General features: G+C 34.1%; 2 protein-coding genes across 2 annotated transcripts; one reads left to right on the top strand and one right to left on the bottom strand.

The window, feature by feature from the left end:
• Window positions 1-1,664: 1,664 nt before the first annotated feature.
• LOC105803980 (MADS-box transcription factor 7) lies at window positions 1,665-4,738 on the top strand. The gene is made up of 11 exons (XM_012636456.2): window positions 1,665-1,856; window positions 2,052-2,105; window positions 2,638-2,653; window positions 2,734-2,792; window positions 2,883-2,913; window positions 3,002-3,063; window positions 3,152-3,251; window positions 3,343-3,429; window positions 3,592-3,737; window positions 3,991-4,201; window positions 4,433-4,738. Exons 1-11 carry the CDS (start codon window positions 1,672-1,674, stop codon window positions 4,526-4,528), a joined length of 1,047 nt encoding a protein of 348 aa, XP_012491910.1. The 5' UTR covers window positions 1,665-1,671; the 3' UTR covers window positions 4,529-4,738.
• Window positions 4,739-6,662: 1,924 nt separating this feature from the next.
• LOC105803979 (probable indole-3-acetic acid-amido synthetase GH3.1) lies at window positions 6,663-9,088 on the bottom strand. Its single transcript, XM_012636454.2, has 3 exons — window positions 8,695-9,088; window positions 8,508-8,609; window positions 6,663-8,393 (listed from the first exon to the last, which is right to left on the bottom strand). The coding sequence occupies exons 1-3, from the start codon at window positions 9,036-9,038 to the stop codon at window positions 7,019-7,021; spliced, it is 1,821 nt and encodes a 606-aa protein (XP_012491908.1). The 5' UTR covers window positions 9,039-9,088; the 3' UTR covers window positions 6,663-7,018.
• Between the last annotated feature and the right edge of the window lie 17,772 nt (window positions 9,089-26,860).

A 26,860-nucleotide genomic window follows, 5' to 3' on the forward strand; every position in this document is an offset into this window, starting at 1 on the left:
CTTGTTATGTTGGTGCTTTCTTATAATTTGACCAAAGCACATACAAGTAAAGACGCCCAAGGTCAAAAGAGGCTTTAAAGTAAAAAGTCTTTACTTGTGTAGATTAACTATAGCTTATAAACTAAAGTTAAATTTAATTTTAGACCAGCAACAATTTTAGGATTTCCTAATAGCTAATAGTGCCTAATTTTTAGCAATAATATTTCGATCTAAATGTTCTATAGGAAAACTGGATTGGTTGGTGTACTTGCAATCCAAATGTAAATATCAAATGCTATAGTATTTTGATCTAAACACGTAATAATATGGATCACAGAAACAGTTTCCTATCTACTTATGCATTAATTTTATTCCTATTTTTAGCCTACAATGTTTTGTTCGGTGGAAAAAAAATGGAAATAGAAAACAAAAGAAACCAGTTGTACAATTCAACTGTAAGTGTCGAGGTTGCTCTGTTGTTATTGGTAATTAGACTAAAGGTGTCGCCACGATACAAGCTGCCGTGGGAAGTATGTCATGCCCGAGCCAACAAGCGAAGAGTTCTATGTTGGGCAATGTTTTCAGCTTCACCTTTTGAATAATCTATGCGGACAAAAACCAATCGAATTGAGGAATAACCAATTTTACTAGTATGGATACTTGTTGGTGAATTACCTCAATGAACTGCATCTTATACATAATTTCTTTTTTTTTCTTTTCTTTTAAAGATTTTGTGTATTTCCGATAAATCTTTATCCGAAAAAGCCTAGAATTTTAACAACTTTAAAAACTAATGCATTGGGACAGGTTTATGGTTGAAATGAGGTTAAATTCTACTATTAATTTGTGTACTTTGTATAAATTAAGGATTTATTTTGTACTTTAATTTAATTAATTTTAGTAATTATTCTTTTGAAATTAGCTGTTTTAATTTTTATACTTTCTAAAATTTAAAATTCCAATCTTAACCCAAACACGAGCAGTTAAATCATGCTATTAGTTTTATACAATGTGTAAAGTTGTAGATTTAGTCCATGCTTACAAATAGAATAAATTTGAGTCTTTATACATTTCAAAATTTGAAATTTCAGTCTTGATACTCAACGATAACAATTAAATCCATTAACTGGCTTTTTGTGAGTCATATGTAAAAATAGCGAAGAACCGACATGGCATTACACATTTGATAATATGTTTATAGTATTAGATTTTGTAACTTAATAAATTTAACAATTACCATTTAGTGGAGACTAGAATTTTAAAATTCGAATACCAAATAAAGTTTAACCTTGATTTAAAACATGACTTTTACTTTCCAAATAAAAACAATATTTAATATATAGGCAAATATGGTATGTAAATGTGTATTAATCTTTTAAAACAAGTTGCTGCTCTGTCTCTTTAATACCTCTTTAATAAAAGAATCTGCTTAAATAGGTTAAACAAAGGTTATTTAGTAACACAGTTGTCCAAATCATCCTTGCATGGCAGCTAAGGCTACAAAAGGAAAAAAAAAAAAAAGGGGGTTAAATTTATTACACTTTTAACTTGTAGTCTACGGTGGACCTCAACAAAATTAAAGACGGAAAAAAGAGGAATCAAACCCCTCACCCCCCCCCCCTTTTCCTTGTATATAAACACATATTTGGTTAATTGAAAAAACAAGTTACAGTAAGAGAAAAAAAGAAAACAATGGGTAGGGTTAAACTGGAGCTGAAAAAGATTGAGAACAGAACATATAGGCATATAACTTTTGCCAAAAGAAAAAGTGGTCTTGTTAAGAAAGCTTATGAACTTTCGACTCTTTGTGATATTGAGGTTGCTCTTATTATATTTTCTCCAGCTGGAAAACTCTTCCTTTTTGATGGCAAGAAAAGGTGTGATTTTGTGTGTGTGCGCGCATTTTTAGATTTTGCTTTTTCCGATCTATGATTATAATATCTTGTTTCTTTATTGACTTTTTAATCTTATGATATATATCTCTTTCTTTTTCTTTTTTTTTATAATGATTTGTTGAGTTTTATTTCTTTGATTGAATTTTTGCATCCGATTTGATTTTGGGATATGTGTAGGATTGAAGAAATTCTTGCTGAATACATGGAACTTCCTGCTCGTCGACGTGGATGGTATGGCTTTTTAATGGAGGGTTTGATTGAATCTAAATATCTACAATAATTTGTTTTATCTTTAATTATGCTTTTTTTTTCAACATCAAAAAATTGCAAAAATTCTAAACAAATATCAATGTATGAAGAAATTAAAAAAAATGTTAATCAGATCGTGCAAAATTACATATTAACAATGATTTTTAAAAAATAATAACCGTTAGATGGATGTTGAAATTTTTGCGGCAGCGCCGTCAATAGTCATATCACATTTTGTACTTATTAGGTTTATACAAATTTGATCGCCGCCATTTTATAGCCGTCAATAGTCACATCACATTTTATACTTATTAGGTTTATACAAATTTGATCGCCGCCATTTTATAGAATAAATATACGTTTTTAGTAATCCAGACGCGACAAAATTTTAAAATCTTTTTAAGGTCTTTCATTTAAAATGCCACGGTTAACTCGTGTGGATTTTCTTTTTTTGCCTTTCTAACAACTCTTGATTTTTCATTTTGGTGGTGAACTCCTCAATTGGCATACAAAGGGTGCTTGATCAAGAGGTAAGTAACTAATTAATTAAACAATTATTTACAAAATTTCAGGACAAGTTTTACGTTTGTGTGTGTGTGTTTTGTTTCAGTTGATCCGACGCATTGTTACTCAGTTGAACGTTGAAGCTAGCTTTTACGGCGTCATTAGGTTTGCCTTGTAGTTAATTAAGATTAATGGTTATATTAATTTTTAATGGTGACTGGTTGATTAATTTTCTTTTACTTGCCGATATTATAGAAGGGACAAAGACAGCGAAAATCTATTGAAGGTATGTAATGAAACAGTAGACGAGTAAATGGAACAAAAAGAAATAATTTTATAGACTTTGATGTAAAATCATATCAATAATAATGCAGGAAATCCAGAATGGAATAGTTGTATGCGGTACTGAGCTGGAACAAGTGGAGAGGAACCTACAGTATGGGACCATCGAATTAATTTTTTAATTATCTTTGAAATTTTCATTCTGTTGTTAGAAATTAATTTTGAATTATATGGATTGGTAGGTTTTTTCTGAAAAATCCTAGTTCTCTTGATACAATAACCGAGGTTATGTACCATGAAATGATCTTGGAAGAGACCTTGGAACTTGTCCGTTTGCGCAAGGCAAGATACATACACACAACCTATTTGATTTAACATTTCTTTCTTTACAGATGAAATCCTAATTATGTGTGTCTCGTTTCTAATTTTACAGAGAGTTTTAGAAGCAAATGAATTTGTTGGACCGACTAGAATGGAATTTGGAGCTAACATTGTGCCCAATTTGGTCGATCCCAGTGAGGTAAAAAGCTAAATGTAACCCAGAACTATTTATAAATTGTTATGATTAATGGTATTGAATATAGAATTTTAGAGTGTGTGATTTCATGTATTGGGTTTCGATGAAAGTGAATGTTATCACTGATTTTCTTATGTACTTTGCTTTGCTGTTTGTATCATTTAGATTCCGCTTCATGCGCAAAATGCTAGTGCCCAGGCTTGCTTAGAGCGAGGTTTGAACTACAACTTCATGAACTGGCCACCACTGAATGATGTTCAAGCTCCAACCAATTTTACTCATCAATCAATCGGTCTTCAACAGCCCTTAAGGTCTCAATAAGTTTAGTATTGTCTTTGATAGAGATTTTGTCTCCAAACCATACTTGGGTAGCTCAAGTGATAGCATGCTCCCATTAATGACTTATATGTCATAGATCATGGGTCAAGTTAGACCATGATCAAATTCTTCACATGGTTCTATCTATTCAGGCACTTTTCCTGAACACTCTTTATTGAATAGGGAGACAAAATCCAATCCCATATACATAGATTACCATTTTACATCTCTTTTTCATGTTTGTAGAAATTTAGCAGAACCCTTGGTTGAAAGGCTGCCATTCCCAATGCGATTGCCATCGCCAATGAGATCTCATCATCTTCAAGGGCATGGGCACTTGGGCGGAAATGAAGTGAGCACTCAACCAAACATGAATTTTGATGACTATGTGTACCGTCCGGCGCCACCGATTGTCAATGCAAATTTCCCTCCCATGAATATGGACACCATGCCCCAGGTAAGACTGAGATATATATATGTGATGATTTCCTGCAAAATGTTAATATATACTATAATCATATTTGTTTAAAACCCTATATCTTAATTTTTTTAAAAATAAAATCTGATAGCTAGTCCCTTTTAATATAAAAAAAAAACTTAAATATTCTTAATTTCATATAGTCAATAAAAATGCAAAATTACTGATTTGAGTACCCAAAACATTAATTTGATCATATATATAATATAGGCAGCACCAAGAGGAAGCGAAGCGGAAGCGGAGGCGGAGAATTGGAGGAGCGGCAATAGTTCAAACCCTGACTCCAGCTTATGGTTTCTCGGTTGAACGTGAAGAACATTACCATCTTTTTGTGGCCGCCTCAATTATTCGATTCCCCCCAAAAAAAAAACAATAGCCGAGGAGTGATTAGATACTGGGGTGGGACAACTTTTGATATAATAATATTTTGCATCAAAGACTTGGATTCTATGTTATAATTTCCCCGTTTTGGGTTTTAATATTTAAAAGGCTTTTTGAAATACACTATTACTGCTGTGTTTCCTGGAAATAAAAAGCTAAACAATGTTAAAAGCAAGCGGCAACATCGTGCATGCATGTTAAGAGGTTGTTTTTGTAGCCGTTTTAAAGTTAAAAGCACAAGCTTAGATAGATAGTGAGATGGAATGAGCTTTCGAATATGTGGGATTAATATTGGTAAGAAGAGAGTGGCATGCATACATAGGGTTGGGTAGTTGAAGAAAATAATGAGGTGCAATGTAGACTTCACTTTGCTATATATATAGGTAGCTGCTATAGCGATTTAATAATTTGGGTATGTTGGTTCTCATTGCTTTTTTCAAGACTTATGATTCTATTCATGAAATTCAAACTTCATGATTAATAATAAAAGATTTGAAAACGTAGTATAGTAACATGGCATGGCATAAAACTGAACCAAATTCAAACTCTCATCATTAACTTTCTCAATAATAACCACTTATAACAGTAATATTAAATTAATTATATATAATAATATATGAGTAAAATTATAGCTATTTCATAGAAGCAAACCTAATAATTATAATTTATTAAATAAAAATGATCTTAATTAAAACATTATTTCAATAAAGTGATTAAATTTCATGTGAAGAAATTTATTAATAATATTTTCAAATTAAATATTTTACTATAAATTTAGAACATTATAAGCTTATAAATTGATTACTTGAATTTAGTAACTAAATGATAAATTAATTTACTTAGGGTCTGTTTGATTGACGGAATTGATTTTCCGGAAAATCATTTCCAACTTTTCCAGCGTTTGATTGGCGGAAAACATTTTCCATTTGGAAAATGAACTCCAAAACAAGGGAAAATGGGTTACATTTTAGGGAAAATGTCTTACACTTTCAATTTCCGTAAGACATTTTCCGTGCTCTCCTCTCTATCGCCTCCTTCATTCCTTCCTTCATTTCCGAGAAAACGCTTCATTCATCGATTTTCCAAGAACTTGTTTTTTAATTATTCAATACTTGTTTTTTAACACAATTACAAATAATTTATTTGATATTAGTTTTTTCAATTTATAACGATTAATATTGTAGCTTAATAATTGAGTATTATTATAAATAAATCATTGCAATATATGTAAAATAATATAAAATATAAAAATTATTAATATATATTAATATGTAAAACAACTTTTTGAAAAATATTTTCGAAAATATTTTACATGATTCAATCAAACACCGAAAATATTTTCCAAGAAATCATTTTACGAAAAGTAAAACATTTTCCAAATCATTTTACGGAAAACATTTTCTTGGCAATCAAACAGACCCTTAATCGATAACTCATTAATTAATTAAACTTGTTACATTTGTAAAATAAAAGAAGCACAAAATTGCAATACCATATGCACCTCTTTTAATTTTGTTAATTTGATTTTCACTTTCTTTCTTTTTATCATAGATAAGCTTATAATCTGAATTTGAATAGATAAATGAAGTTGTTATATAGATTCCTTATTAACTCATTCATGAAAATTTGGAAAAATAAAAAAAGGAATAAATTAATTAATCAGTAACCAGCTTTCTAAACTTCTGAGCCTTGGACTGAAGGGGAATATGCTTTTATGAAAGAGAAAAACAATAAACCAAATTCGTTAGCTGTTACTACAAGTAATAAAATAATAGTAGTAGTGTACCGCACACAAACCGAATAAGGCAGACAAACAGATCTAATGCTTATAATAAAAGCCAAAATTAATCAAGAGAACCCAAATCTCCATATCCTTCCACCCATTTAAAATCTCTTACATGCTTCCAAACAAATGATTTCATCAACATACTCCCTCATCAAAACTAATTCTATCCAGTAAATGAATATTGAGATAGGAATCTGTAGCATGTGAGCTAAAATCCATGCAGAAAGTGGCTTACAATGAAAAAAATATTAGAACATTGAAAACATCAACAGATTTACAAACGTTTGACATTATTATTGTAGTTTCATATTCATGACTTACAACTTTAATGTCTTTTCTTGATCATCGTGATGATATGGAAGAAAAGACAGATCTAAGAAACGATTGCAAAGGACGACAGGCAGTGACAGAGAAACATGAAATGGACAACAAACCCAAAAGCATTTACATGGTGAAAGAAGAAAAGACACATTTCTAAATTAAAAATTTTACAACATAAGGAGACCACTGTTAATTGTCTCTCTGAATATTTTTTTTTCTGTTGCAGAAAAGATGCTGTTGCTGTTTTGGTTGGTAGCAAGGCAGATTGTTTCTTCAACTTTTATTCTTTCCGTTCATACCAAGTGTGCTCAACGACGGCGTTCTGGGGTCCAGTGTGGTAAAGCTGGACTGAAATGCTTTGAAACCACCCTTGAGTCGAGAAGTTCCATGATTGGAGTGAAGCTGACACATCTTGGAACTTTGTATTGATTAATGGAAGCACCCCTTGAAATTGCATAGTCCATTAACTCCTCGAATGTGCCGTTCTTCACTACTCTTATCTCCAGTGGGCCGATTGAGTCTGCAACTCGGCACTGACGGTACACTACGTTCAATGATTCCTCCATTTGAAAGCAGCACTGGCTCAAAACTTCGTCCGTTGGGGCATTAGCAGCGTCTTTTACGAATAATTCCCAGTAGATAACGTAGTGACCTGGTATTTGTTTGGTGTCCGCGTAGCTCGTGTACTCAACAACGCTGGTGTTGAATTCCTTTAGCAAGACGGAAGCGTTTTCGATGGCCTGTTGCAACTCGGACTCGTCGGTTTTGTCGAAATCGATGCTCAGCAACACGTTCTTCCTCCTAATGAAACGGAATTGCGGGGCCGCGTTGTGGAAACCGGTGACTCGGAGGATATCGCCGACTCTGTAACGGCACAACCCGGCATAAGTAGTGACAATGAGTTCATATTCTTTCCCAACTTCTAGATCGGCGAGGTCAACGAGGCGTGGGGGTGAGTCACGAGATGAATCTTGAGCGGACGAGTCATCATGAGGCAAGAACTCAAAATAGGCCATGTTTGGCATGATAGTATATGAAACCTCGGATGGTTTGCACATTGGCTTGAGGTTAAGACCAAAATAACACTCTGAGGATGCATACATGGTGCAAGCCATCGGCAAGCCACCACTGTAATATTCAAGGGTGGGAATATATTGAGCCATAGCTCCAGTTACGATCACATCAAGGTACTTTGTGTTGGGCCAAATTCTAGTGATGATGCATTCCCAGTTCTCCTCTGAGCATTCCTTGGTAATGAAAGCAGCAAGTTCTGGGTTAGGTTTCAAGATTTTGCTCATACATTCACGAACTGAAGGATCAGTGACTTTAGGGTTTAAAGTTCCGGTTTCGATGTCATGAGCAAATTGTTTCCAGTTGACTTGCAGGAAACGAACGGCCTTGAGCAGGCCAGAAGCGAAGACGGCACCAACACGAAGGACCTCTTCCCTCATGATCAAGCCGCAGAGCATCTGGGCGTACATGCTCTGGATCGAGTCGGGGCAAAGAATGGTCTCGTTGGGGCTGGTGTAAACATTGAAAGGATCATATGGTCTGCTCTTAAAGTGGTCGCTTTTGTAGTAGCTGGTAAGAACAGGGCGTGCCAGAAGCCCTCCAGGGGTCTTTGTTTCAGCTTTTATAAACAAGAAATAAAGACCCTTCCCTTTGTCCAATCCCGGCACGTAACTATCATCACCAAAAAGACAAAAATATCAAACTTTGTTTTCAACAAAGATTATCTTTTTTCCATATGAGAAAAGAAGCCAAAGAAGAAGAAAAAGGTAGAACAAATATACTCACAGATTCATTACAGGCATGAGAAGACTATACAAGAGTTGCCGACGATTCAACTCTTCATGAATTGTTGGCATCAGCTTCCTTTCTCCAGCTGAAGTCCCAGAACTGCAAATTAAGGTCCCCAAGAAAACTTCATAACCAAATAACAATACGACGAAAAAACGAGGACACAAAACCTAAAATCTTTTACCTGGTCAGAAACTCTGAAATGGGGTGAGAAGATAAGATGGGAGACTTGTCACCATTGGCGATACGTTGGATTTCAGGCTGAAGATCCTCGTAAGTGACAACAGGGACTTTGGACTTGAATGTGTCTCGGTCCGTAGCTCCATTGAGCTGGAAGCGTTTGAGGTACTCAGTGTCGGCATTTCGACTTAAGATCTCACCTAAAATCCTCTCTTGAACAGAATCAACATTCTTTGTCATCTCTTCAATGAACTGAAGAGCTTTGGCGTCTTTCTCACTAACGGAGGCACCAACTGCGGAGGAGAGAGTTGAATCAACAGCCATGATCAATGATGATGGAGATATCATAAAGTTATAAAAAAGTTAAAAGATTACTAAAGCAAATGGAAGGTGTGAGGGAAGGGGAAGGAGGTAAGGGTGTCTTATATAGGGGGGGAGGCAAGCATTTTGTATGTGCCACGTCGTTAACTTGTAAAGACAGAGGAATAGATGGTTTTTGGAGGGAAGCCGATGGAATTATGTGTTGTTTGCAGAAATATTTAAGAGTGTCCCCGAGGTGTAGCTTGGGAAGGAGACACGTGAGCCCCATGACACGTAAAACTGGTAGTAAGAACCCCGACATGCGGGTCCTACGTGTCGTGCCATGTCAGCTCGAGGGTGGGTTTTCTTTATATTTTAAAATTGTTTAAGCCTAGACGTCAGCCGGACCACACGCGGCTCTTTTTCTGCTTCTTCTGTTGCTCGATGATGGCGACTCCTTGCCGGCTCTCCCAAGGAAATTAAAGAGACGGCCCAAGCCTATGCTGCAATTTGTTGTTGCTTAGGAGGGGGAAATCAACAACTACTACTAGGGCTTTTGATTAATCTCACCCCTAATCATTATTTTATTAATTACCCATCTCTTCAAATTGGGATTCTTTAATAAAACTACAACATATCGTTGCAGTTATCACGTGAAAGTGACTGAAAGGATCTTATTTCTTATCTTTTTAAAATATGTCCTAACATTCTCGGTGTTTTTAAAAGCATGGTTAGAATTTGTGTTTTTGTATAATTTTATTGGTGCCGATGTGGAGGTTCACTAGTAACAAATTAATATGACGACAGTAGGTGGCCATTTTTGCATTTGATTATATATAATGCATGGGATTTGCATTACAAATGCCATTGTTTTCTCCACCATCTTCTGGGACTAAATGCAACTTGCAAACCACATGAATATTGCATTATAAAATTTCAAATGAAAATTCAAACATTGACATTGATACTATCTTTGGCAATAAGAAACATTGTTTGCTTCATATGCCTTTAAACGAGTTTCTCAAATTAAACTAATAAATCATAAAGCCAAATATTAATTCCTATCCTAACAATCATAGCGTAAAAGAATCTTAAGGAAACACAAACATAATATATATATATTTGTATTATAGAATATTAGCTAAGAATGCTATATATAGACGCATAGGTAGCCTCCTCAATTTTAGATTTGTTAATGGTTGCTTAGCCGAACAACATATATTAATCGAATCTATATATTTGTTTTAAGGGTTTTCTTTTTTTTTAACTGTGTTACTGAAATTACCTAAATTTTAAAAATATTTACGATAGCAATGTAGCTATATAATCTCATTGGGTAAAACACACACACTACAATTGCAAAGACATCTTATTTCCCTTTCACATACAGCTGCCATTGTGGGCAGCAATGGTGAACTTACCTACAAAATATGAAACTGTTTCTTCACATGCTGTGGAAAATAAAGAAACCCCATATCATATTAAGCATTACATGGAATAGAGTAGTGATTTCATTTCAATAGAATTATTAATTCGAAGCCAGCAGTGAATAATTATAATCCCAGCATCCCTCAAGTTCAACTCTAATCCAATCTATATAGTTTGATTAATGTAATAAACTAATTGTAGAAATTCAATAGGGGATTAAAAAATTCATTTGTGGAAGACAAATATGTTTTCTTATTCATTGATTAGAGAAGTAAGTCGTAAAAGTCTAACAAAGATTATTTAGAAGACAAGACTTTTTCTATTTTTCTCGAACACACTAATCTCTTTGATATTTAATTCCATTATGATTTGTTTTTTTTTTTGTTTTGAATTTATATATAGGAACATATTTCATGGATATTGACTTGCGAACTAACCCAAGGCAGCGATGTTGACCTCTAAAAAGCACAAAATTTTTCTGTGATAATCTATTATATTTTTATATGATTCTGATCGCTTGTTTATCTCGGCTCGATTTTAAAGGGAAATATAAAGAATAAAAGTTTTGGGTTTACAAGAAATGTATCTCCGATCAAATTCGGCCAAACTCTTGTTTCAAAGTCTTACTACACACAACTTTGAATGTTCAACGATTACTATGTTTGACAGCCTTGGAGGAACGAAGTCAAGACGGATGGCTTAACTAATTGGATGCTTATTAGTGTACGGAACCGGAAAGCTTTGAAAATTCTTCGTAAAACCAGGCATTTCGTGAGTGTTAATTCTCCACAATCCTATTGAAATGTGAAAGCAAAAGAAGCCTTTGAGGTTTCAATAGAGTTGGGTTCTAAGCTCATTAGAGTTTATCTAATTAAATAAAGTGAAAATAAATGTTTTCATAATTACACGTTTAAAATCATGGAGTTATTAATTAATAGAACTTTAAGCATAATATATAGAAAAAATGTTATGATAATTATAATTATTATTAGTTAATAAATTTTGATGTAAAAAAAGTTGTGATAATTTTATTTTTAAAAAAGTTATGCTAATTTTATTAATGTAAAATAGAGTTATTACTTGGATAGAATTTTAAGCTTCTTAATTATTTATTGTTTTGAATAATGTTAGTTCGCATTAATTACATAAAGTAAAATTATATTGTATGTAAAATTTGAAATTAGGAACACAAAAAGTCAAGAGTGTTGTCTCTGAGTGTCCTAGAGAAATAGTAATTGTTGTGGCTGGGGTAAAAAAGGGTGGTGACTTTTTTGGGAATGGGGAGGGACGAGATCTTTCTTTTAGAGGAGGAGTTGTTGCAATTGTCGATTAAAAGTTCGCTGGTTGTTCCAAGTGATAGTCCAATGCTGTTATGTTTTGTTTGGACAAGATGGTCTTACAATCGAGATAGTTTTAGAGCGCAAATGAAAAGTATTTGGAAGACAACAAAAAAGTTTGATATTCAAGTGGTGGGGAAAAATTTATTCTTGATTGCTTTCGATGATGATAATGACTTGGAACTCATTATGGATGGGAGGCCGTGGCTTTTTTGTAAACAAATTATTATTTTTGTTCGATTGACTGCTCCCATTGAACGATCCCAGATTTGGCTTGTTACATCCCCTGTATGGCTTAAAATCGGTTCATGTCCACCGGATTGTGATAAAAAAGATCTTTTGCATGCGTTTGGCATGACTTTTGGGGGAGTTATCAGATTTGAATTTAAAGGTGATTTCTGTCGACTTAGAGTTCAAATTGATATGTAGAAACCCTTGAGAAGAGGAGTTTTTGTGGCGGTGGATTCTCAAGAGAATGTATGGGTACCTTTCAAATATGAAAATCTCCCTATATTTTGTTTTGGGTGTGGATGCATGGGACACGGGGTTAAGAAGTGCGAGGTTTTGTCCAGTGTTAAGAAAGAGAGACCGGATGAGATTTTCCATATTCTGTGGCACTAAAGGTAGAATTGAATCTAGTATGGAAGGAAAGTTTATTGTTCAAATTTTCACAAAAAAAAAAGAAGTAATGTCAATTACACAAGTGGGGTGGAGATAGGTATTGGCGGTGAGGTGAATGATGACGGCAGAGAAGTGGTGGCGTAAGATTCGGGAGATGGTGGAATGTCAAATAGAAGGTTGGGGTCTAAGGAGTCCTTGTTGGAATTGGATCCTTTTAGTTTGCGATAAAATTCTAGGGATTTTGGATCATCTTTTTCTCTGCCTATTCAGGGGGAAGCTAGAGGAAGGGGTAATTTTGGATTGAATGAAGATTTGGGCTTTAATAGTGGGGTTTCTAATTGTGGGCATGAAAGTTGAATTGGGTATTAATAGAAAAGCCAAAAAGGCCCAGTTGGAAAAGATTAGTGAGGAATGTAATGCTTGATAAGAAGGATACTGGTAGTATAGCGAATAAACATAAATATGGAGTGGAGAGCAAAGGGGATTATGATTCTTGCACTCTTGATAAGATTGGTTCTAAGAGGGCAAGGAATGTGGATAGCACCTTCGATGATGCTCAAATCGATGTTGGGCTGTTGGGAAATTTAGAATGTTACTCCTTTTATTTTGGGACCGAATTATAGAGTCAGTATTGAGGTTGATGGTAAGGATAGGTACAAGAAAAGGGGGATAAAATGTATGAAGGAGAGAAGGTGGATTTTTTGGTAATTAGAAATGAGAGGGATTCGTATAATACTCAACTTTTCTTGGCAACTGCCAAGGGGCAAACCGACCGGGCGCAACAAAACTCCTAAGTTGGAACGTCCGTGGTTTGGGGAGTCCACAGGCCGTTAGAAGACTTCGACATGTGCTGAAGATGTATAATCCTTAGTTAGTCTTTTTCATGGAGACTAAAATTAATGTTATTCAAATAGAAAATGTTAGGAGAAGTTTTAGGTTCTTGGAGGATATTGATGTGTCAACTATAGGTTCTAGAGGTGGACTATGCATGGCATAGATGGGGAATGTTTCGGTTAGTCTTATCACCTACTCAGGTAATCACATTGACGCTGAGGTGGAGGAGATTGATGAGCGATAAAGGTGGCGGCTGATAGGGTTTTATGGTTCACCATATGGTAGAAATAGAAGAGAATTATGAAATTTGTTACGTTAGTTAAGGTAGGATCAGACTTTACCTTGACTTGTTTGTGGTGATTTCAACGAGATCATATATGCTTTTGAGAAGGTTGGAGGTGCTTCAGAGAAGAATAGAGGATAAAAGCTTTTAGGGTAGTTTTAGAGGATTGTCAATTAGTGGATGTTGATTATTATGGGATTTGGTATACTTTGGCCGGGGGGAATTTACTAGATACTAATATAAGAGAACCTTTGGATAGAGGCGTGACTAATACCAAATGGATGGATAAGTTCCCCAATGTGACCATACATCATCTTCCTCACTCTTTCTCTGATCATTGTCCCCTTCTTATTGGTTTAAAGCAGGATGTAATTAGACTGTCTGCAAAGTGGTTTCGGTTTGAGGCTTGGTAGGTTATGGAAGAGTCTTTTGATGATGAGGTGAATCAGTTATGGTCGTCTATGGATGGAGAATTTTTGTGTAAGCTTGACTGCCTGAAGATCAGTTTGATGAAATGAGCGATGAGATTCGTCATAAAAGGAATGAGCTCAAAAAGAATTTGACAGAAAAATTAGAACAATTAATGCAAGCTAAAGTTGATGATAAAGGTCTTGCACAAATGATTGACACTAGGATTCAGCTTAATTTAGAGGCTGACAAGGAAGAATTGTATTGGGAACAACGGGCTCGGGCTAATTGGCTATAAGTGGGGGACAAGAATACTAAGTTTTTCCAAAATGTCGCGACTAGTTGGCATCGGAGAAATTTTATTAGGTGCTTAGAAGATGAGTTTGGTAGGGAGACTTGTGAGGAGGAGGAAATAGAAGCAATTGCTTAGAGGTATTTTCAAAATCTTTTTACGTCGGAAGGTGTAGGGGATTCGTCTCACATCCTTTTGGGGATAAATATGTGTATTAAAATGAGATGAATGAAAAATTATTAGCAAGGTACAGAGAAGATGAGGTTGTTTCGGCCTTAAAGGGTATGGACCCAACAAAGGCCTCTGGTGAGGATGGATTTCCAATTTTGTTCTATCAAAAGTGTTGGTCCATCGTGGGTGGTGACATTTCTACTTTTTTCTTGGAATTCTTAAATGAAGGTATGGATCTTGGGCCTCTGAATGCTACTAATTTTGTGTTGATCCCTAAATGTGCTCATCCAAAAAGTTTGGCCAACTTTAGACTTAGTAGTTTGTGTAATGTGCTTTATAAACTAATCACTAAGATGATTTTGAATCAGTTTAAAGATGTGTTAGAGCTATGTATTGATAGTGCTCAAAGCGCTTTTGTGCCAAGAAGGTTGATTTCGGATAATGTGCTCCTTGCCTATGAGTTTTTACACATTTTTTGTCATAAAAGATTCGGGAAAAAAGGGTTCATTACCCGAAAGCTGGATATGAGTAAGGTCTATGATAAAGTCGAGTGGCAATTTCTTAGGGAGATAATGACTCGAATGAGATTCGATAGTAGATAGATTGAAACCATTATGCGATGCATTTCTTCAGTGTCATATTCAGTTATAATCAACGGTAAATTGGGGGAAAGATTTCGTCCTAGTAGGGGGTTTGATAAGGTGACCTTTGAGTCTTTTTCTCTTTTTTATTTGTAGTGAAGGTCCATCTACCCTTATGTAGTTAGCGGTGGAGGATGGTTTGATTCGTGGGGCAAAAGTGAGTTGAAAAGGTTCATAGATATCACATTTACTTTTGCAGACGATTGTATTTTTTTTGCTAGGCTACTGGTAAGGGTGCGTACACTTTGAAAAGTATCTTAAAGGAATATGAAAGAGTTTTTGGTTAATGTGTGAATTTTGATAAGTTGATAAATTTTTATAGCACCAATACTCCCGATGGTGATAAAAGGACAGTGGCTGAGATTCTTGGGATGAGGTCCTCAACTGATCCCGAGAGGTACATTAGATTGCCCAATATAGTTAGAAGGTGTAAAAAAGTCGTTTTCCAAAATCTGAAAGACCATTTTAAGCAGCGAATTGATGGATGGAGTGTTAGATTTCTATCTCATGGTGGAAATGAAGTGTTTATTAAATCTGTTTTACAAGCTATATCTACTGACTCTATGGCGTGTTTTCTTCTTCCTAAATATTTTTGTGATGAGTTAGAGAGTGTTATGGGGAGATTTTGGTGGCAAAAAGGGGCGGGGAAAAAAAAGGATCCATTGGTGTAGCTGGAAAAACTTATGTGATCCGAAAGAATTTGGAGGCATGGGATTTCGAAGTATAGTCAGTTTTAATACTGCTTTATTGGCAAAGCAGGGTTGTCGAATTCTTAATTATTCTGATTCTTTGTTAGTTCGTATCTTGAAAGTAAAATATTTCCTAAATTTAGACTTTCTTAATGCAGGGTTGGGTAATTTACCTTCGTATACCTAGAAGAGCGTTTGGGCTACTAAAGGGCTTTAACAATCTGGTTTCTATTGAAGAGTGGGCTCAGGGGAGCGAATATCTATTTGGGAAGATGCTTGGTTGCTAGGTTTGGTCTGTCACAAAAGAAATGAGCCTATTAGTAATGATAGTCTTGTTTGGGTTGCAGACTTAATTGATTGTCAGAATAGAGAATAGAAAGTTGAGTTGATTAAAGCTACCTTTCTAAGGGAGTTTCGGCAAAGATTCTCCAAATCCCTTTAGCCCAAGAAGTTCATGATGACGTGTTGGTTTGGTGAGGATAATCATCTGAGGAATTTACTGTCAGGAGTGCTTACAGACTTTTACATAGGGAAAGGTTTCTATCTATTACAGACAGTTTCCAAAATAGCATTACAAGTTTCTATAAAAAAATTATGGAGACTACATCTCCCCTAAAAAATAAAGATATTGATGCAGTGAAAAACATGGTATTATATTCCTACTCTAGCTAACTTATTTCAGATAAGGTTGGTGCCGGATGCTTTATGTCCTAGATGTAAAGGAGCAGTGGAAAATCTAACCCATGTCTTTAGAAAGTGTCCTACAATAATATAGGCCTGGAAAGAATTAAATTGTGATTGGGTTTTATCTCACTCAGAATTGGAGTATTGGGATTGGATTACCTGGATTTTTCAGAGTAGTACGGATGAGGAAGCACGATTAGTTTGTTGTTCTATTTGGGCTATATGGTTTTAGAGGAATTAATGGTTGCATGATTGGAATCAAAACACTGGTAAGGGTATCGCTGAATGGATATGTCAATACCTTAAAGAATTAGAGGGGGCAAGTGTACGAAAACCTATTGTTGTTAAGGGCATCGGTGAATGGCGTCCTCCGGTTGTCTTGTATGTTAAATTCAACTTTGATGCAACGTTCAATCAGTCTTTAAACATTTCGAGTTTGGGGATAGTGGTGAGGGATCATAGGGGTGAAATTATTGTGTCAAAAACTATCATGCATAAAAGGGTGGCTTCTCCATTTATTGTAGAAGGGCTTGCATGTCTTCAGGCTTTGCTGTTAGGTATTCAATTGGGTTTTTCGTTGGTAATTTTTGAAGGTGATGTGAAGCCAGTAATCAAAAAATGTGAATCTAATAATTGTGATAGATTAGAATTTTGTGCTATCATTTACAAAATCCAACAGTTAAAACAGATTTTCCATAGCATTTCATTCAGGCATGTCTACAGATCTGCTAGTTATCTCGCTCATTTCCTAGCATCGGGGAGTTTTACATCTGGTCATGAAACTTACTTGTTAGGAGGGGTTTTAGATTTCGTCACTGATGCCAGGAAGAAAAGACGTTTGAGAGAGTCTGATTAAGGGAATCTTTGAGTAGTTTCTGGAAGCAAAGGAGCAGGAGAGGCATTTGTTTTTAGGAAAGTTGTAGTTCTGGTAACTGGACCATTGAAGCATTAAAGATTATTTTTGGAGAGATAAGGGTCTTTTGGTATATCTGGCTGGAGGTTTTGTTTTAGATTTGTTTTTTTGCCTTTTGATTTGTGTTATTTTGTGTTGGTATTGGGCTTTTTTAGGAGCTGTTTACTCTTTTGTTTTGCTTTTGGGATGTGTTGTGTTCTTATTTTTCTTATATATAATATTCCAGTCGGGTGTTATTTCAAAAAAAATATATTGTATGTTGAATATATTAAAAATGATTTAATTATTGTTTGAATATTTTCTATTATAATATTTCAATTGATAAGTTAATATAATTTAATTATATTCCATAATTAAAGTAACGTATATTATTTTATTTAATTATTGCAATTTAAAATATATTTAAAAATTAATTAAATATTAAACATGTAAAATCACATGGACATGTGACATTAGAAGCTAGTACATATAAAATGCCTTCATATGAGTCTCTTTATTTTTTACATCATTAAAAGTGATTAAATTTCAAATTTGGCGCTCTATTTTTTTTCAAGTTATAGATCAAATTTTAATTTTGGTCTTTATATTATGCTCAAATTTGAGATTTAACCTTTATGCTTTAATTTTTTAACATAATTTGGTACTTCAACTTTTATAAGGTCATTAGTTAATTATATATATATTTCTTATTAAAATGTTAGTTGGACTTGGTGCCCTAGGTGTAGTATTTTTTCGATATATACTTCTATTTTTTCCGAACAAATTGGTTAATAAAATTATTCATGAATCACATTAATACTTTCTATAATGCCCTCATATGAGTTTTGTATACAAAGAAAAATGGAAGCAAATGTTGCTCATTGGTTGTCATATATTTAATTGATACTAAGCGGTATTACGTGGTTAGATCATAATACGAAAAGATAATTTATATTAGTAGACAAACCTAAACATGTCCTTAGTCTAATCGGAAATGAGCAAATCAATTGAAAGACTAATATGTTGTCTATCAAGTCCCATTGGGGAGATACTTTGTCTTGGGCATTGGAGCGGATGACTCCTAGAAGATAGATACATAGATGTTACTGACTGGACTGATAACACATGGGTCTGGACCTAAGAAGAGTAGACCCAGAATCCGTTTATGGGTTTATTCACTTGTGACGTTCATTGTAACACCCTAACCCATATCCGTTGCCGGAATAGGGTTACGGAACATTATCAGAGTTTACAAATCAAATATAATTAAATTGTATCATTTACTATTCATATCCAAAATCAGACATATTCAATCATATTTTCCTTTAAATGGACCCTCGAGGCCTAATTCATGAGTTAGAAACAAGTCGAGACTAAATTGAGAACTCAGAGAATTTTTCGTGAAATTTTAAAAATTTCTCTTAGACGCAAGGGACACACTCCTGTGTGGCTAGGCTGTGTGGCTCACATGGCCAAATGACACACCCGTGTTCCAAGCCGTGTGGGCATTCGATATGTAGCACATGGCCATGTCCCAGCCCGTGTCCTTACCCGTGTAACTCTCTGACTTATGTCATACGTTCAATCACACGCCTATATGCTAGGCCATGTGGACAATTTAATTTTCAAAAATTAGGTGCAAGGGACACACGGCCAAACCACACGCCCGTGAGCATGGCCGTGTGTCACACACGGCTGAGACATGCGCCCGTGTGTCTACTCGTGTGGATGAAAATAGGCCATTTTCAAGGCCAGTTTTCTCACCCAATTGGTCTTCCACCTACAACCGCATTTAAGCACATTCACCAACCAATCCAAGACATTTAAACCAAGCCAAAACCAAATTCTTATGCATGATATATCATGACATTGATTTAAATATCCAGATTACTCAATTGAACATATTCTTACTTAAGCATATTTAAACCTATAATACTAATCATGCACACTTACATATCAAACATAGTATAACCTTATACATATATATTAACCATACTAACACTAGCCATTCCAATGGCTAGTTACAACCAAAACATGTCATAAATTTTGCCTAACTTAGCCTATACATGGTATACATGCCATTATACCAAAATAAGTTTGCTATTTGTACCAAAACGAGCTGAATGATAGTGTGATGATGCTCCGACTGATTTTTAGCCTTTATGAGCTTCCGAGCACTATAAAACAGAGAAAAATAAATAGAGTAAGCATATAATGCTTAGTAAGTTCGTATAACAGAAAATTTACTTACCAATCATATTCATTTAAAATAAGCACTCATAGTACATCCAAACCAATAAAATCAATAGCCTAAACACATACAACTATTCATCAAGCATGTTAGTCATGAATTCCAAGTAATTTTCATGTAACAAAGATGAGCTCATCATATAACAATTTCATATACATATGCTTTCCTCATCATAAATTCATATAACTTTTACATTTAAAACAATTCATCTCAAATTAAGATTATTTTAAATTGAAACTTTGCCCGTTGAATTTATTTGAAATTTCAATGGATACACCGGTAGTACACTTGAAGTGTACAAAACTGTAATCCGTTAAATCATATTCGAGAGTGCTCAATAAAGCATATAATTGGGAAGCACACTCTCGAGCCATATAACGGGAAACTCATGTGAGCCATATAACGGGAAACTTATGTGAGCCATGTAACAGGAAGCTTATCCGGGCTGTATAACGGGAAGCTCATGCTAGCCTATAACGGGTAGCTCCGAAGAGCCATCAATTGGGAAGCTCCGGATAGCCATATATCGGGAAGTACAAGCTAGCCATATCGGGAAGCTCACAAAGAGCCAATAAACGAGAAGTTCCAAAGAACTACATATATCGGGACGCTCATAAGAGCTAAGGTGTGTCCACAACAAATGTAGGATCACAACCTAACGGGATGCTCCGAAGAGCTATAACGAGAAGCTCACAAGAACTATATAACGAGAAGCTTAAGAAGGCTCATAACGGGACACTCTTTTGAGCTATGGTGTGTCTGCAACATATGCTAGATCACAACCAATCGGGAAACTTGTATCCATCAAATTTCATTTATTCAAATGGGACTTAACGTTTCTCGGGCATGTCAGATATATAATTATTTTCATATACATAACAAATTAATAATTCACATATACAATATTCAATTCAAACATGAAAATGTCCACAATTTAGTTACACAAACTTACCTCGATACTTGTTCGTATTCGAGATTCTATTAATCCGATACTTTTTGTTTTCCTCGACCCAATTCTATATTTGGTCTTTCTGGATCTATGTAAATAAATTTAATCATCAATTTATTACATTTCACATTCAAATCAACCTAATGCACATCTTACGCAAAAGCATCATTTTGCCCCTATACTTTTGATTAATTCCAACTTCATCCCTAGGCTCAGAAAATGAAATTCATGCAATTCAATCCTTATTCCAAGCCTAACTGAATTTTTCATATAACATTTAGAGCTCATGTTTTCAAAAAATAAAAAATTTTCCATAAATTTTACATCTTTACAATTTAGTCCCTAAATCACAATTTCATCAAAATTCACTTTACAAAAGTTGTTTATCTATCAACAACATTTTATTTTCTACCATAAATTTCAAAATTTCAGCATATTCATCCATGGAAAAACTTTGATACTTTGATAACTTTGCAAATTAATCCCCAAAATAGATAGATTAGGTTATTACGATCTCAGAAATATAAAAATTACTAAAAATGAGACTTGAATACTCACCTAATTCGGCCCAACAAGTTTTCTTTTTCTGCAAGCTCTCAAACTAGGGTTTCTATGGCTTTTTAATTGGGAAAGATGATATAAAATTAGAGGTGATCATGGGTCGGGCCGGGTTCGGGCCAGACCCAGACAAGATTTTAGGCTCGTTTTCTAGGCCCGGGCTCGACCTGGCCCAAAATATGGGCCTAAAAATTTGTCCAAGCCCGGCCCAAAAGAAAATTGCTAAGCTCGAGCCCAGCCCGACCCGACTCGACCCATATTAAAATTTACAACACCAAAATAACATATTTTAAAAAGAAAATAACATATTAAAATTTAAAAAATATATTTGATTAAAAATAAAATATATATATTTAATATATAATTCGGGCCGAGCCTGGGCCAAAAAAGTTTTACCCGAGGCCTGGCCAGTTTTCTAAACGGGCATCGTTTTTTTGCCCAAACCCCTGAACCCTCCCATTTTTCGAGTGGGTCGTCGGGCCGGGCCAGGTAGCCCAACCCATGATCACCTCTATATAAAATGATGATATTAGATATTTATTTTATTTATCATCTTTTATTTATTTCAATTTTTAATTTAATCCTTTTCTTTTTCTAATTTTCCATGGATGAATCATCAAAAAAATCTACTAACTTCTCTTGATGGTCTAATTGCCATATAAGGACCGAAAAATTTGAATTCTATATCTATTTGCTACCTATAGCTACTTGAATTCAACTTTTTCATTTTATGCAATTTGGTCATTTCCTCCTAATTAAATTTAAAATCGGTAAAATTCTCTTATCAAAATTTTCATACGTGTTTCTTATCATAATGCAGATTATGCAATATTATTAAAATAATTTTGTTTCTGACTCAGATTTGTGGTCCCGAAACCACTGTTCCGATTTCATTAAAAATGAGTTGTTACATTCATAGTGTGGGATACCTAAATCCTAAGTGAATGACGAACTATGTATGCATGACTCGCACAGTTTGATATAAGTAAAAGCCTAAGTTCAAATAGATAAGGAACCGAAAGTTGGTGCATTTTGTGTACGACTTCTGCAATATGTAGTGTCATTCACAACAATGGAATTCATAACTCAAGACATGGGTAAATGATATTTTCTTATTAGCATTACATGGTTGATGAAAAGTAAACGTCGCCACGGGTCATTCGTTTTTGTGATGAATGACTTGATTACTATTGGATAGTAATTGACTTTTCATGAATGAAGATATAATGGTTACCATGAGATAAAATAGGATGATATTGGGAGAACGAATATTATCCCAAAGAGATTAAAGATATCTTATGATGGTAACACACTTATGACAAGGTCATTGGACGAGCATAGATCAAGTTGCTTTTGTAATGCTATGTTGTTAGGGAGAGCTCATTCACGATACTTTAGTCGAATGACTTCGTGGCTAAATAAGTTTATAATTTATAGGCAAAAAGTTGGAACTTAATTATAAATCATTTGAGCCTTAATTCCATATGTCGAATCAGTTCCTTTGCTAGTTTGTTGAAACCATAAATGAATTATAGGATGAATCAAATAAACAAAAATGGATAGAAATGATAAAGTTAGAGAAATAGGTTACATTCGCAAATGAATGTGGTTTTCTCACTAAGTATGAAAATGACCTAAGAATTAATTTAAGGTTTTCGAACTATTATTTAATTAATTAAATAATTGAAGTTCGAAAATGAATTTAAATTAATTGGTCATTATGAATCCAATTGAACGTAGAAAAATTAAATATATTTTCTCATATATTCTTTTACAAAGAAAGTTGTCATAGTTTTAACGAATTAAAATTGGGTTGAGAAAATTATTTAATTGAGAAATTAATTTATTTAAATTAATTGAGTAAATAATATTTAATTTGGGAAATAGAAAAAACATGTACTGAGTTGGAATAAATTATAAAGCGCAAGGATAAGGATAAATTCAGGAAGCACATATAATTGGCCCCACTACGGGAGAGGCCCAACTCCCCTTATATGGACTTCATGGGACAACAAACCCTAGTATTCCTATCTAGGGTTGCCGCCTCTCTCCTTAAATAATTGGGAGTGGGAGATTTTTTTTATCAAAATAATATTATTTGTATTCTACCACTTCAATTAGGATTCTACCAACTCTCACTATAAATAAATGACATTGATAGGCTTCAAATCACATGAACAAAAAGAGAAAAACATAAGTTTCTCTGAATTTTTCAATATTGCTATTCTAGCAGAAAGTAGTAAAAATTTATTTTAAGAATAAATTCTATTTTTTTAGAATTGCAATTCTACAGGTTTCTATTTAAGAAATATTTACTTTCCCACTAAAAGTAAAGAAAATATTTATGGTCTGTGTTTGATTCGATTTGTTCGAGCCCACACTCGAAGCAGCTCGTGGTACGAAAATAGCAGAAAAGATCGTTTGGTTGAAAGCTAAAAATGACAAGGATCTGCCTACCCGAAAGCACAAGTACGAATCCGGTCTAGGGTTTATTGGTATAAATATCACAAACCGGGTCGATTTTTAAAATTTTAATTTTTTGCTATGCAAGAAAACAATTTTCGAACCATATTTTTTCCAACAATGCTAACATGAATTTTAAAAATTATTAACATCATCAAAATTGTTTGTTAATTCAGGTTCATTTCTATGTTATTTTTTGTCAAATGAGTACCAAGTGAGTTTTTTTAAAGTTTCTAAAGGCCACATCTAGCAAATTTAACAGATAAACATTAACAACATTAATAATTAAACCTAGATTTCTAAATTCGAAAAGTACAAAAACTTGGAGTATATATATTCGTGAAAGACCTTCAAATTTTTAGTACTCCAAGTTTTTGTACTTTTCGAATTTAAAAATATATTTGTGGTCCAAGTGTTGCCTAAATTTTTAAATGTGAAGCATGGTTGGAATCCACACGAGTATATATATATTCATGAAAGAGCTTCAAATTTTCAATCTATAGTTTCACATATGGTTTATGATATATTTTCTTTATGTCTATTTAGAAACTAAGATTTGGGCAAAAATTTTGGAGTTCCAAATCGAAATTTGTTGTTTGGATATCCAATAAAAAGTATAGATTTGGATCTTAGCAAATCCAAGCTCACTTTTATAAGAGATAAATTTTGGATTTTAAAATCCATTTTAAAACTTGAAATTGTTAAAATCCAAATATCACAAACTTTCTTTCTTGAATCAAACTATCAAATTGCTCATAAATTAAAAGCTATATCGAGTTTCTATAGCTACGACTTTTGTTACTCTGGCTTTTTTTTTGTCTTTTCAATATTTTAATATAGTACAAAAAAATTTAATTTAACCTTCAAAATTTAAGAAAGAACAAAAAAAAAAAAACTATTTGAAAATAATATCAAAGTTTCTACAATTATGTTGATACAAGATTTCAATAAGGAGGAAGTTGTGGAGATAGAAGTGTTGATTCACATATGATAGGCCTCCAGAGTTGGAGGATTCAATAAGAGGGATAGGATAAGTAGAGGGAGGTTAATGTTTAGGTTTTTCTTAAGGAAGAAGGAAGAAAGATCCTTTGCTATTTTTGTTTTGGGGTACTTATAGGAGGATTATCCTTTGTTTGGTAGTGCCATGTAGTTGACAATATGAAGGGTAGGCCTGCCCGTGTGGTCGGCTAGATGGCAGAGTCAATACAGGTTAGACGTTGCAGTATATGGTATTATGTAGTATTGCTCTGACATTCTCCTTTCTAAGGTTATATACGGTTTTTGTACTTAAATGGTACCTTAGTGGTCCTTACGAAAGGTCCATAGTAGATTGCCTCTAAAATGATTTAGGCAACACTTGCGAAGCGTCAATCACGGATGGTTCTGTGTAGAAGGGTCACTACAGAGAGTATTTAGCGAAGGGTTGCTCATGGGTCATTTCTAGCGGAAGGTCATTGGTAGGTCGGCTTAGCTCTTCCATTTGTCCTTGCCAAAGTAGAGGTTTAACAATTGCCCATCTTGGTCTAGAGGTAGGTTACAAAGTGGCCTATTTCGAGACTTTTTGAATAGCTTACTTGGCGAAGGGTTACCCAACCAAACTGTGGAAGGGGTGGTAGATAAAGAGTGGCGTAGTTTATTCATATTAAGGATGCTTCATGGGAAGGGGGTTGCATCAAAAGTTTTGAAATGGTTGCATTAATGGTAAAGTGCTACACTAAGACCTCGATAAACAACACCAATGATAAAATAGACTGTTTCCTTTCGTGGGATGCGTGTCGTGTTGAGAGTCACACATGAATCACTAAGGCTATTGGGTTTCTAAATGCATAGTTTCTAAGAAACCTTTTAAATAGCCCCCATCTTCAATAGTTGAATCCTGTTTGCTTTATATGAATTTTCCAAGTGTTCTTGCATTTTCCACTTGTAGAAATTTATAAGTTTTCTTCTTTTTCTTCTTCTTTTTTGTTTGTCATTTTCCTTCACTATTCTTAATTTTCGTTCTTTCCTTACCATAATCTTTTGCTTGGATTTAGGTCTTCTAAGAGTAAGGATTGACTTTTGAGCCTTTTAAATTTTGATTGTTCTTTATTTGTACTTGATTTCAATGGTTAAAGATAATTGTGGTGGAGAAACCAGCACCTCTGACGTCGTTTCAAAAAAGGTAAGGAAGGGCTTAAGGTTGGAAAGGGAGAATGTGGAGGGAGGCAATTCCGAGGCACCTCCATTGAGAGAGAGATGAGGTGGCTGCTTTGTTGGAAAATTGGGTTTGGAAAACGCAGTGAAAAATAAATTTAAGGAAAAACTAGAGTTTTAATTTTTTTTCCAAAACAAGAACTTGGTTGTGATATCTAAAGTAATAAACACTTAATCAAAATTGTACCTTTTCAATTTGTCTAGGATGAACATTTCAACTGAGTAGTCTTTTCCACTATCCTCAAGCTCACGCCTGTCGAGTGTAGACTCGCTTCGAATTATAAAATTTTTCACAAAAATTACCAGTGAGGTAATTTCACAATTTCTCTAAAATTTTGGGCTAAGTTATAAATAAGAAAAATATCTTTAGAAAATTTCTAAAATAATTTATTCAGAGAATTTTCTCTCTACAACTTTCTCTTGAATTCAAGTGTGTGAAAAATAATGACCCAATGCTCTCTTTATATAGGAGAGTTTAGAGAGTTCAATTATGATTAAACTTAATTATTTCTAATATTAAATCTTATTAAATTAATAGAATATTTATCTATAAGATAAACATTAAATTAAATTTAATATTAAGATAATCACTTTATTATTAAATTAATAAAATACTATTAAGATAAATATTAAATTCAAATTAATATTAAATCTATTAAAATAATATTATTTTTGGAATAGTTAATCTAAAATTAATTTCTCTGATAGAATCCCAATAGGAGTGTAATTCTTCTGTTGCTTAACCACCGAAGACTCACCGCTGTCGACCATTTTTCGGCCACCTGAATGTCACCGTAGCAGTTGCCAGCACCTCGAGCTGGTTCAATTTTTGCCAATTCGGTCCGAGCCAGTGATGACCCGACTGGTCTGGTCTAGCCTTTGGTTGGACCGTCACCCTGGTTTCACATACCAGACTTAGTTCGACTAGTTTTTGGGTCTTGGTCTCGATTTTGGGCTCTCGGATCTAATTTACGATCTTAGGTCCAATTTTCAAGTTCAATTACCCATTGGGCCAATCGTTTGACTTGAAAATTAATTCCAAAAATATCATATTAATTTTAATTAATTTGATTAATTTAATTTTACTTCATCAAAATTAATTTTTCCAAAAATCATTTAGATTTTCTAAATTAAATTTTCAATAAAATTCTTTAATGGAAATTTCTAATTGAACAA

Source organism: Gossypium raimondii, chromosome 11 (assembly GCF_025698545.1).
Source record: "Gossypium raimondii isolate GPD5lz chromosome 11, ASM2569854v1, whole genome shotgun sequence".
Taxonomy (NCBI): domain Eukaryota; kingdom Viridiplantae; phylum Streptophyta; class Magnoliopsida; order Malvales; family Malvaceae; genus Gossypium; species Gossypium raimondii.